At 41.4% G+C, this 12,372-nt stretch overlaps 1 protein-coding gene across 3 annotated transcripts in view; it reads right to left on the bottom strand.

Annotated features, from left to right (window-relative positions):
• The window catches only part of flna (filamin A, alpha (actin binding protein 280)), a 109,578-nt gene that overhangs the window by 40,852 nt on the left and 56,354 nt on the right, over positions 1–12,372 (bottom strand). For all 3 annotated transcript variants that reach the window (XM_061903107.1, XM_061903108.1, XM_061903106.1), the window contains exons 12-23: positions 11,221–11,357; positions 10,954–11,150; positions 10,748–10,861; positions 8,611–8,754; positions 8,422–8,545; positions 8,191–8,351; positions 8,026–8,116; positions 6,416–6,585; positions 5,846–5,963; positions 1,204–1,316; positions 982–1,131; positions 580–898 (exon numbers count right to left, since the gene is read on the bottom strand). In XM_061903107.1, the coding sequence (XP_061759091.1) occupies positions 580–898; positions 982–1,131; positions 1,204–1,316; positions 5,846–5,963; positions 6,416–6,585; positions 8,026–8,116; positions 8,191–8,351; positions 8,422–8,545; positions 8,611–8,754; positions 10,748–10,861; positions 10,954–11,150; positions 11,221–11,357 (1,838 nt within the window). The remainder of the gene's footprint in view (positions 1–579; positions 899–981; positions 1,132–1,203; positions 1,317–5,845; positions 5,964–6,415; positions 6,586–8,025; positions 8,117–8,190; positions 8,352–8,421; positions 8,546–8,610; positions 8,755–10,747; positions 10,862–10,953; positions 11,151–11,220; positions 11,358–12,372) is intronic.

Consider the following 12,372-nt stretch of genomic DNA (forward strand, 5'->3'; position numbering starts at 1 on the left):
GTTAACGGTCAGGTCTTACTCGCTCGCATAACGTACAATGAATTGATTAACGTGGACCCCGACTTAAACGAGTTGAAAAACTTATCGGTGTTACCATTTAGTGGTCAATTGTACGGAATATGTACTGAACTGTGCAATCTACTAATAAAAGTGTCAATCAAAACAATCACTGTTTTTCCAAGCACGGTTGTGAAGTGAGTGAGTGTGGAGGACAGTGCTGGGAAAAGGAAGTGGAGGATATCCAATGATTTAAGAAATAGATCAAACATGACAGCATGTAGCTAGCTAAATTTTGGTTAATCATTGGAGCGTCGCAATGCTAGTCTGCAACATACGGAAGCAAAATGAGTCGATAACGCCAGCAGAGGATGTTACAATATGTAAACATTTATACATGAAAATATGGCGAAGCTGCTGATTGGGATTTTGACAAAAAAGCGCATTTGTCCTTTGTTTTTTTTTTGTATAATATTCTGAACGTGTTGCAGGGCCAATAAGCCATCAAGCTGCTGGCCGCACTTTGGACACCCTGGTTTACAAACACTGCACATGCACACAAAAATATTACTAAGACGTCACCTTTGCCTTCCACTCCTGGTCCAAACACACGGACTCCACTGGCGTCGATGGCTGGTTCCACAGTGAGCCGGGCCGGGAAGTTGGGCACATCCTGGCCCCCATAGCGGATGGTGAGCGTGTAGGAACCCGGATAGAGGGGAATGTAGGTAATAGTGTAAGTGCCATCGCCGTTATCCTGAATATGAACTTCGGCCTCTGTTCCGCTGTCGGAAATAATCTCGATGGTCAGTTCAGCCGGGCCAGCGTTGGTGCAGTCCACGATGAACTCCCCGGTCTCCCCGACCTTGGCGCGCTCCAAGCCTGGGCCAGAGCAGCGCACCTGCGAGGAGAAGGGTCGGTGGTGAACATCGCAAAATAGAAATATTTTTTCAAAAAGTGTGCACATGCAGACGTCAAGGTTACCTTGGAGGGGTCGGTGGCAGGGTATGCTATGGGGGTGAAAGGTGATCCAGGGATCTGGACTCCATCATATGTCAGTTCAACCTGGTACGGCCCTGCTTCCCGTGGGATAAACTTTACTTGACTGCTTTCTGAGCTCAACCCGGGATCCACCTGGGTAAAAGACACACCATTTATTATGCAGACACCCGCAGTGTGTTCGTACAATATGAAATATATCATTACCTTGCAGGCCACTGGCTTTCCTGACGGGCCCATGACCTTGGCCGCCACTTTGCCCTGACCCCCGGCACCCTTTGACTTCACATTCAGCTCCTGGTCTTTGCCTACGGTCATCTCTGCAACCCGGGTAGTGAAAGAGGACAAAAATATGTCAATGTGAGCAGGACGCAAGTGCACAAAATAGAGATCCACCAAATATTGGCGCAGATATTGAGCATCACACACACACACGGCTGCGCAGGTTTAATCTGGCCCGCAAGGGGAGTTTGCCAAGTATAAAAATGAGCTGTAATTTGTTTGATTTTTAATTAAGGAACTGCCGTTCTAGATGTGTCCACTGGATGTTGCAATAGCAATTGTGTTAAGGAAGCAAACTGTTTATACCAGGGGCCAAGCAAGAGGTATGAAGTGAAAGCGGTGCTGAGACTCATACACTTTGCCCCAAATGAAACCTAAAACCTGACATTTTAAGTTTTCTGCTGCGACCACATCGTTCTTTGGCACCCACATTTTCCCAAAATGTGTCAAAAAAAAAAGTGAACAGAGTTTCTACCTCCGTTTTATTTTGGTCTGTTGAGTTATCTCAGGAATAATACATGGAAATGGCAATGGATGTATTTGATTCATAGAAAAGTTTTAACTTAGTTCAATCCTAGCTAGGAAATAAAGTTTGATGGCTTTGTTGATACACTAATACCAGGTCTAAGTTCATTGTGTCCACTGTTGTGCACTCATTTTTCCCCACTTAATTTTTAACTAACGAAGTGTTTTGCCAAAAGGATTATTTTGGATTTGTACATTTTTAGAAGGTGCTTGTTCTATTTTGGCCATATTAAAAAACAATCTGAAGTTGTCTTATTTTTAAGTTATCATGCCATGATTTTACCAATTTGGCTCACTTCTGCAGCATTACGTGTACATCGGGGGAGGGGGCTCTGGAGTAGCAGACTCGGGTGGTTGTTCCTCAAAAAAGGGGAACGTTTTTGAAATTATGGTGGAATCTTACTCCTTAACCTTCCTACTAAGGTCTATTCAGGTGTACCGGAGGCTACGTCGGATAGTCGAACCTCGTATTCAGGAGGAGCATTGTGGTTTTCGCCCTGGACAAGGTCTATACTCTCGGCAGGATCCTTGAGTGTGCATGGCGTATGCCCAACCAGTCTACATGTGCTTTGTCCCTAGGAAAGTCCTGTGTAGAATGCTCAGAGAGAGTATGGGGTAGGAGGTCCGCTCCTTGTATGATCGTGTCAGAACTTGGTCAGCAATGCCGGCAATAGGTGGGACCGGTTTCCAGTGAGGGTTGTACTCCGCCAATGCTGCCATTTGTCACAGATTCCGTTCATAACTTTTATAGACAGAATTCCTAGGCGCAGTAAGGGCGTTGAGGGGATCCGGTTTGGTGGCTGCAGGATTAGGTCTCTGCTTTTTGCAGATGATGCGGTCCCAATGGCTTCATCTGGCCAGGATCTTCAGCTGTCACTGGATCGGTTTGCAGCAGAGTGTGAAGCGACCGGGAGGAAAATCAGCACTTCCAAGTCCGAGTCCATTGTTCTCACCCAGAAAAGTGTGGAGGGCCATCTCCATGTTGGGGAGGAGATCCTTCCCCAAGTGGAGGAGTTCAAGTACCTCAAGAAGTGGATCGGTGCAACGTCTGCAGTGTTGTGGATCCATTGTGGTGCTGAATAAGCTAAGCCGGAAGGCAAAACTCTCAATTTACCGGTCGATCTACATCCCTATCCTCACTTAATGGTCATAAGCTTTGGGTTATGACCAATACAAGATCACACGTACGAGTGGCCGAAAGGAGTTTCCTCCGTCGAGTGGCGGGACTCTCCCTTAGAGATAGGGTGGGAAACTTTCATTCAAGAGGAGCCAGACGAGGTGGTCAGGGGAGGTGTTTAGGGCACGTTGGACCAGTAGGAGACCACGGGGAAGACCCAGGACACGGTGGAGAGACTGTCTCTCAGCTGGCCTGGGAACGCTTCGGGATCCCCCAGGAAGAGCTGGGAAGAGGGAAGTCTGAGCTTCTCTACCTAGGGTGGTGCCCCCACGACCCAACTACAGATCAATCAATCAATGTTTACTTATATAGCCCTAAATCACTAGTGTCTCAAAGGGCTGCACAAACCACAACACAAACCACTACGACATCCTCGGTAGGCCCACATAAGGGCAAGGAAAACTCACATCCAGTGGGACGTTAAGCAGAAGAAGATGGCTGGCTCACTTGGAAAAAGATTTTCCTCCGTGTGGCCCCTGACCTGCAATGACTTTGACACCCCTGATGTACAGTGGTATATACACATGATTTCAGGATTTAATCTTTTTTCCAATTTTGAAGTAGATGGTATTAATCACTGCTCAAGCACCAGCCCTTTTGCCCTGCATGAGAAAAAAAAATTACGTGTTCCACCGCACCGCTGAATCAGTCAACTACCCTACTCTCTTCTCTCTCACTCCTACATATATTCTGCTTACCTTACTTCCAATTTTTGCCAGGAATTGCATTTTTTGCCCTCCTTTCCCGGTTTTGTTTTATTATTGCTACTGCAACGATCAATCCTCCGCCCGGAGCACTCGGAGCGTGGGCTCATTAAAAGACTGTAGCAAATTTTGTGATTAAAAACGCATAACGTGACAGAGATGGGTGGACATGAAGACTACAGAAAAATTCTGTGCCAAAGATCCAAATTGTAAATATTTTGAGAAATAGATTACATAACAGGCAGCAGCTCACACTCATACTTTTGTAACAATTTAAAATGTTAGCCATCTTGAAAAATGTCTCAACTATAATCTGTGAAGAAGCCCAGAAATCTTTTTATTTAAATGTTCACAATATTTCATGGCATGAGGACACCTTATTAACTTTTTACATCTAGAAACTATTATAAAAATGGTATAAAATTGAGTAGATGTATTGCTATGTTCCCATCCTCACCTATGGTCATGAGCTTTGGGTTATGACTGAAAAGACAAGATCTCGGGTACAAGCGGCCGAAATGAGCTTCCTCCGCCAGGTGGCGGGGCTCTTACTTAGAGATTGGGTGAGAAGCTCTGTCATTCAGGAGGAGCTCAAAGTAAAGCCGCTGCTCCTCCACATCGAGAGGAGCCCGATGAGGTGGTTCGGGCATCTGCTCAGGATGCCACCCGAACACCTCCCTAGGGAGGTGTTTAGGGCACGTCCAACCGGTAGAAGGCCACGGGGAAGACCCAGGACTCGTTGGGAAGACTGTCTCCTGGCTGGCCTGGGAACGCCTCGGGATCCCCCGGAAGGAGCTGGACGAAGTGGCTGGGGAGAGGGAAGTCTGGGCTTCCCTGCTTAGTAGGGCTGTGAATCTTTGGGTGTCCCACGATTCGATTCAATATCGATTCTTGGGGTCACGATTTGATAATATATTGATTTTTTCGATTCAAAAACGATATTTTTCCGATTCAAAACGATTCAGTATTCATTCAAGACAGGATTTCAGCAGGATCTACCCCAGTCTGCTGATATGCTAGCAGAGTAGTAGATTTTTTTTAAAAAGCTTTTATAATTGTAAAGGACAATGTTTTATCAATTGATTGCAATAATGTAAATTTGTTTTAACTATTAAACGAACCAAAAATATTACTTATTTTATCTTTGTGAAAACATCGGACACAGTGTGTTGTCAAGCTTATGAGATGCGATGCAAGTGTAAGCCACTGTGACACTATTCTTTTTTATTATTTTTATAAATGTCTAATGATAATGTCAGTGAGGGATTTTTAATCACTGCTATGCTGAAATTATAATTAATATTGATACGGTTGATAATATTCATTTTTGTTTTATTACTTTTGGTTTGTTCTGTGTCGTGTTTGTCTCTGCTCAATTGCTCTGTTTATTGCAGTTCTGAGTGTTGCTAGGTTAGGTTTGGTTTTGGAATTGGATTGCATTGTTATGGTATTGCTGTGTAGTGGTTTGTTGGATTGATTAAAAAAAATTAAAAAATTTCAAATTAGAAAAAAAAAAAGATTTTTTAAAATGAGAATAGATTCTGAATCGCACATCGTAAACAATTCGATTTGTATTCGAATCGATTTTTTCCCCACTCTCCTACTGCTTAGGCTGCTGCCGACCCAACCTCAGATAAGCGGAATCAAGATTGATGGATGGTATTGCCATGTAGAGAAATGACATATTTTGACCAATTTTCCCCACGAGATTTTCCATATTTTGAAATGCAAATGTTTACGCTCCTCTTAGACACGTAATAAGAGGGGTTTTTTTTGCTGCTAAATTAAACATTAGCACCGCATAGAATCATATTTCGGTTAATCTGACGCTACTTTTTTGAGCTTGCGCGGTTTTTGCTTGGTGGGGATTAGAAAGACTTTGCCTTCAATCCCACATGGGTGATTGGTACCTATGCATAGAACATGTCGCCACTGTAAAAAAACTACTTAAAGCCTTGTCCAGATGTTTACTGATATAATCTTGTTTAAATAACCTACTGCGAATGAATATCTCCTCCAAATATAATTCATCGGCCTCCTTGACTACTAATAATTGGTATTGGCTCTAAAAAAAAACCTAAACATATTGGACAATCAAATCTTCAATTGTAGATACTCCAAAACATTACGCAGATGTAATAAGGAAGTCAAGAGTACATACGGTCGCCCAGGCCTGTGACGTTGATCTTGCTAAGGTCCAGTGAAGGAGCCACAGCCACATTGAAGGGGCTCTTTGGGATGTGATCTCCACCGTAGGTCACAGCAAACCCCATAGAGCCCTGGTGTCAGTAGGGAGTGGAGATGCAGAATTAGGGTCAAGGCTATGCAAGACAATTACATCTTATTTACTCAACACTTCTTTCCTTTGTTTGCTGAAAACTGTTGAATGTCTTACATATACATAAATTACAAGGCACTTCTTTTTTTTCAAGCTAGCTTAGCATGCCTTCTTGTCTGCTCCTGTTTGTTCTTACTTGGTGTGTAACATGTTTAGCCATGTCCTCCAGCGAGAATACTTGTAAGAAATGTACTTTGACGCAATGACAATATTAACCTAAGGGAGCAGTTCCACACTGTATGACCCTCTGTTGGGCACAAGAACCAAAAATATAAAAAGTATCAGCCAAGGAGAATGGCTTTTCTGCATTGAACGAAATGAAGACTGACTCGCGTAGTTTTTCCACGGAAATCGGTTGATACCGATCGGTGCATCTCTCATCGAGTGCCCTACCTGCTGCACAGGGGTGTATTTCACGGTGTGCGTGTTGTCGTGGTTGTTGATGATTTCCAAGTCTTTGACAGCCTCTGCTTTGATGGGTCCGCTGAAGTTGCAGTCCAGGTTGGCTTTTCCTGCTCCTTTAGTGTTTACCGTGAAATGAGTGGGCTTGTTTAGCTCAACACCTGCAATGGCAGCAAGAAAGGATTCATTAGAACAGTGTTTTACAACCTTTGGGTAAAGGCATATCTTTTTTCATTGAAAAAATCCCAAAGCACACCGCGAGCAGAACATTTTATAAAATTTAACTCAGTAGCCTATATTAACAGTCGTTCTCATCAAGTACCCAACGCAATTGTTTGATATGAATTCAAACCATAACCCTCCATGCATCACTAATGGTCTTTTCTCCAAAACAATTAGCTACCACCTACTGATATGGAAGAGCATCACATGGTTACTCTGCTGATCTCTAGACAGCACAGATAACTGTACATTTGCAGAATATAATTATCTGTTTGCAAACAAACTTTTTAGACCAATTAAGTGAAATTGCATAATTTCCCATTGCACACCAGACTGCAGCAGCACAGTGGTTAAAAAACACTGAATTAGAGGACACCTTCACAAGTATGTGTGATTGCGCAACATGCACCTACAAAATTAGAGCACCTGTGAATATTATCCCACATTAATACACCATGAAAATGTCAGAACATACATGTATTTTGTTGACACTGTTTGGCAAATTGAAGTGAAATACAACAGAAAATTGAGATCCAAATCGCAGTATTTATTTTGATTCCAATTGTATTTATAATCCTCGAAAATCGATTTCTAAAGTGTTCTCAATTTTTTTTCTTTTTAAGAATACATTTTGATGAAAAACATTAAATACATTCTAATATAATAAAATTATTAAAAAAAATTAAATTAATGAATGATATTTAAAAAGTGCTTTTTCCACAAAGTGTCTCAAAGTGCTTCACATTGAATTGTGGTGGTAAGCTTAATTTATATTTGTGTGCTTTGCCCAAGGACACAGCGGCAGTGACTAGGATGGCGGAAGCTGGAATCAAAGCAGGAACCCTCAAGTTTCTGATTAAGAAAAGTGGTGGTAAGCTTAATTTATATATGTGTGCTTTGCCCAAGGACACAACAGCAGTGACTAGGAAGGCGGAAGCTGGAATCAAACCAGGAACCCTCAAGTTTCTGAACGGCCGCCATTCTGCACATTATACTCCCCACCATAACATTATTGATAGTAATTCATAATATTATTTATTTTTTTTATTTATATTTTGCTTAGGTTAATTGTTTTTCCTTTTTTACGACTTTTTTTTTTCAACGGGATTGGGTTGGAGTTGCTCCATTTTCTGTGAGATTTGTAAATCACATCACAAAAATACCTTTTTAAAGTATGTTTTTTAGGCCAACACTGGCATAAGTTGTACATCAGCAGCCAGGAGGAGCATTTTAACCTGTTTCATTGTCACATATATAAAATAGTGTATTCTGAGAATTGGGTTGAATCGAGAATGGATTCTGATTGGAATCGTCACAAGAATGGGAATGGAATGGTGAGGTGCCCTAAGATTCCCACCTCTATGATATAGTGCTCTTACCATTGCGGCTGAGTCCTGGTCCTTCGGCCTTGACTTTACTGGCATCGTGAGCAGGATCCACCTTTACCCTGAAGGGTGTCAATGGAATAGCCTTGAAGTACAAACAGGAATAAAGTGAGTACTGAAAACACTTCTTGTCCGTTATTCTTTGTGACTGCAACTCACTTGGTCAGCAAACAGAACCATAATGGTGTAGCTGCCTGCTCCAGGAGGGGTGTATTTGACCGTGAACGTGTCGTTATCGTTACGAATAATGTCAAAGTTGATGTCAGCCTCTGCAGGTCCCACCACACCAGGGGCGCACTTGATCCCCATGCTGATATCACCTATGGACAGCGTGTTTAAAATAACGATGCTCTTAGGAGTCCTGTGGAAGATAACGTCTCCAATCTTTACCTTGACCGGCCTCAGCGCAGTCGACAGTGAAGTATGTTGGGTCAAAGGCCTTAAGTCCGGTCTTGGCCACCCCAGGTCCTGATACCTTGACCTTGTTTGGATGACAGCCTGCCCCAACGTTCATCTAAGGTCCAAAATAACCCATTTAAGAAGATAAAATATAATCGGAAGACACTTTATAGTGCTTACCCTAAAAGGGCTGTCAGGGATGTTGACTCCTCCCCAGGAGACCATGACAGTGTGCTTTAAGGGTTTACGTGGCGTGTAAGTGCAGGTGTATGTGCCGTTGCAGTTATCTTTGACGTTAACATCCAGAGGAGTGCCATCTCCATCCTGTGGAAAAAGGAAACAAAAAGATAAGAATTAAGTTTCCATATTTAAGTTGCAAGTGTTTCATTCCATACCTGTAGGGGGTGTTACATGTTTAACTGTTAGATTTCAAAACTATTGGTCCTAAAGGTTTAAAAAAAAATAAAAAATTAAGAGATTACTTGTAACCATTCTTTAAAAAAAAAAATCAGAAAATATTTAAAAAAATTACAATTTTTATAATTTTTTAAAAATCTGTAATTTCCAGTCACTCAGGCAAATCATATTGTTGATGCAGATGAGGGGTGTCAGTGTCTCATTTTAGCTCAGGGACCGCAAGGAGGAAAATTTATTTCCAAGCGGGACTAACTTAAAAAAATCATGTAATTACTTTGGCCAAATATAGAACACATTACAAATAATCCTCTTAGCAAAACACTTCAAGTTAGTTTAAAATTCTGGAGGAATAAAAACGGCAGTTTCAAAAACGCCCATGCAGAACACAAACTTACTTTGTCTCTGTATATTTACAAAGCCATTCAACTTTAAGCACTTCCTGTTTAGCATTCTCATGTTGGAAGTTCATTAAAGACGTGTTTGCAAAAGCAACCAAGTGACATCCGCAACTGCTACAAGTTACAACACGGTCATTTATCATCGTTTAAATATTACACTTATAAATTTAAACAAAAAAATTATCAAATTGACACCAAAATTAAGGTAACATAATTAAAAACCTAACCAATGTAAACATGATGTTTTAAGCATAAAGTAAAATAGAACAAACAAGAAATGTAGAAACATTTTTACAATGGAGTTCAGGGTACGCATCATGCATTCAATCAATTGTGAGCGCTGCATCGTACTCCAACTACAAAGATGACTGTTAACCTAAATGTTTGCATCTTACCATTTTGTTTAGTGGATAATTTACAATAAAACAAGGTATTGTGTGTCAGTAATGCATCAGTTTGCCGCAAGCCACACGGGAGCAGCGGCAGCCAATCCAGGGGGCACTTAAAGTCAGCTGACATGTCATCTTTAAACAGTGACGTGGGTTACACTTATATTGCTATTGTGATGTCCAGTGGACACATTTAAAACAGCAGTTTCTTTCATTAGAAAATTACAACTGAATTTTATACTTTTCATACGTTTCGCGTGGGCCGGGTTAAACCTGTTCGCTGGCCTGTATGTTTGACACCGCTGATGTAGATGATATCTGCTGTGCAGACTTACTTTAGAAAAGTTTTAGATAACTTTCCTGTTGGCTTATTTGTATTTGATTTTATTAATTGTTTGGGTAGAATTTTGTTAAAGAAGAACAGTTTAATAGAGAAATGCATCAGAGTTGTGTTTCTCTTTTATGGAGGAATGTAGTTAAATCAGGACTGGCACCCAATGTTATCAAAAAGTGGAAATTTCGACTCGAATCGTGCGGTGCCTAAAGATTCACAGCCCTATTGATGAGATTGCAGAAAAGGAACATGTATCAGGACATTTGGTTGCCTGTAAAATGTGTGATAACACGCTCCATGACTGCATGTATCGGACATGATAATTTGTGCATTAAACATAGCGTTCGATATTTGGCATTGCTATTTGCAACAAATGTTCTGCAAACATTGCGCGAGGAAAAAAAAAACGTGCTTCAACACATCAAACCTCAGTCACCGGTAATGTCAGCATCGTTTTGACTGTTTTGAACGCCTACATAGACGCCAACTGCTAAAGAAGCTGCCCCAACCAAAAAAAAAAAGTTGTGCACAAACTAGTAAGTCTCTATTAGTTTTTGCCTCATTCCTGTAAGAATCCTGCGTGTGACTGAAGCAGTAGAGAGTGGGTGTTTGGCAATGTATTCAGTGTCTTCACTCACACTTTAAGTGAGGGATGTGGCAAAAAAATAATCCAGTCCTACTGTACAGTAAAGTTATCAATATCAGTCTTGAGAAGCAGGACGTTATTCATCGATTTGAGAAAAACAAAAAAACAATCAAATTAAAAATTTGAAGTGAACCTGGGCCAAAATCTTCAGAGGAGCCTTCCCGCCTTGCTTGGCGTCCACCGTGAACTCGGTGGTTTTACCAACAGCCAAGCCACTGCTTTGGAGACCTGGACCAAAGGCCTTGACCTGGAAAACACACTTTCACTTGTCAGATGGAGGCCCAGAAAACCAGAACCCTGGTGGTCCTGTAGATCTGAGGTCAGCAGGGATGTGCCAACCTTGTCGGGGTAAAAGTCTTTGCCAGGCGGGTTGACAATTTCCGCCATGAAGGGAGAGTGCTGGATGTCTTCGTTGTTGCAGAGCACATGGACCGCATACTCGCCAGGCTCCGTGGGCCAGTAGCGCACGTCACAAGAACCGTCACCCTTGTCGTCACATTCGATCTTGGCCTGAGATGGACCTTCCACAGAGAAACCTGGCGGACCAAACAGACCGGAGCGCTTTGAGCACAGCGAGCAGAACACCAGAACGTTCATGAAACATACCCAGTGTGCCAACGTTCTCTCCGACGGCCTCCACTACGAAGTCGGCAGATTTGCCGATCACACCGCCTTCGAGGCCCGGACCCCAAGCCCTCACCCTTTGCTGGCCAGCCTCTGTGCCAATCTTAACTTCAATGGGACTGAAACAGCAGAAATTTCTGGTATATCTCCAGCTCATATCAACGCTTTGTAGTGCCATCATGAATGACTCATTTTCCAACAAATCAACTTTCTACTATTTGAGTAGTTGACTAACTAAAAGATATTTTAAAAACATGTTTTTAGGATGATATAATAGAAATCTCTCTCTCTCTCTCACATACATACACACATGAGGGTTGTCCCAATTCCAAAATTTTGGTACCTGTACCAGAACCAAAATTTTAGTACCATGTAAGCAAACAAAGGCTCCTAATTAGTCTGCTGACGTATGCAGTAACAGTATCATTTATCATTCTATTATTTTGTCAACATTAAGAGGGACAAGCTGTAAAAAATTATTAATCTAATCGTTCATTTACTGTTTCAACATGTTCTATCTCCACTTCTGTAAAAATTAATTTTTTTGGATGAGACCACAAATTTGTGTATCAATCCTATACCAAGTAGTTACAAGATTATAGATTGGTCATACTCAAAATGGGACATTTTCTGAGTTTATAAACAATGGAAATAAAAAAAATTTAAAAAAGGTTTTTGTAATGCTTAAAAATATCGATGTAATCATAGTATAGACTAAATACGCTCATTAAAGTGGCTGTCAAGTGTAGATTCACCCATGGCGTTTGTTTACATTGTGACGCTGGTGAGCTATTGGATCTTCCTACCATGTGTAGTGACGCATGTTTAGCTATTCCTTGTCCTGCAGGGATGATACTTGTAAGAAACTAACTTTGTCGCCATGGAGACAAGGATTAGTGATTTAGAAGGATGCTGATGGATGTTATCCGCTAGCTAACTAGCTATGTTTTAAAGTACCACTGTACAACCCCAATATGGATAGACTGAGCGAACAAATTGAAAAACTTTTTTTTTTTTTTTTCTTAAATCCATCTCACTGTCTAAAAAGGTTTGAAAGCAGTCTATAGTCCATAAAATAGTTACAAAAAAAAAATCTGTTCACTGATGTTCATGGCGGACTAAGTTGAGTTGTTA

Source organism: Nerophis ophidion, linkage group LG06 (genome assembly GCF_033978795.1).
Source record: "Nerophis ophidion isolate RoL-2023_Sa linkage group LG06, RoL_Noph_v1.0, whole genome shotgun sequence".
In the NCBI taxonomy this organism is placed as follows: Eukaryota; Metazoa; Chordata; class Actinopteri; order Syngnathiformes; family Syngnathidae; genus Nerophis; species Nerophis ophidion.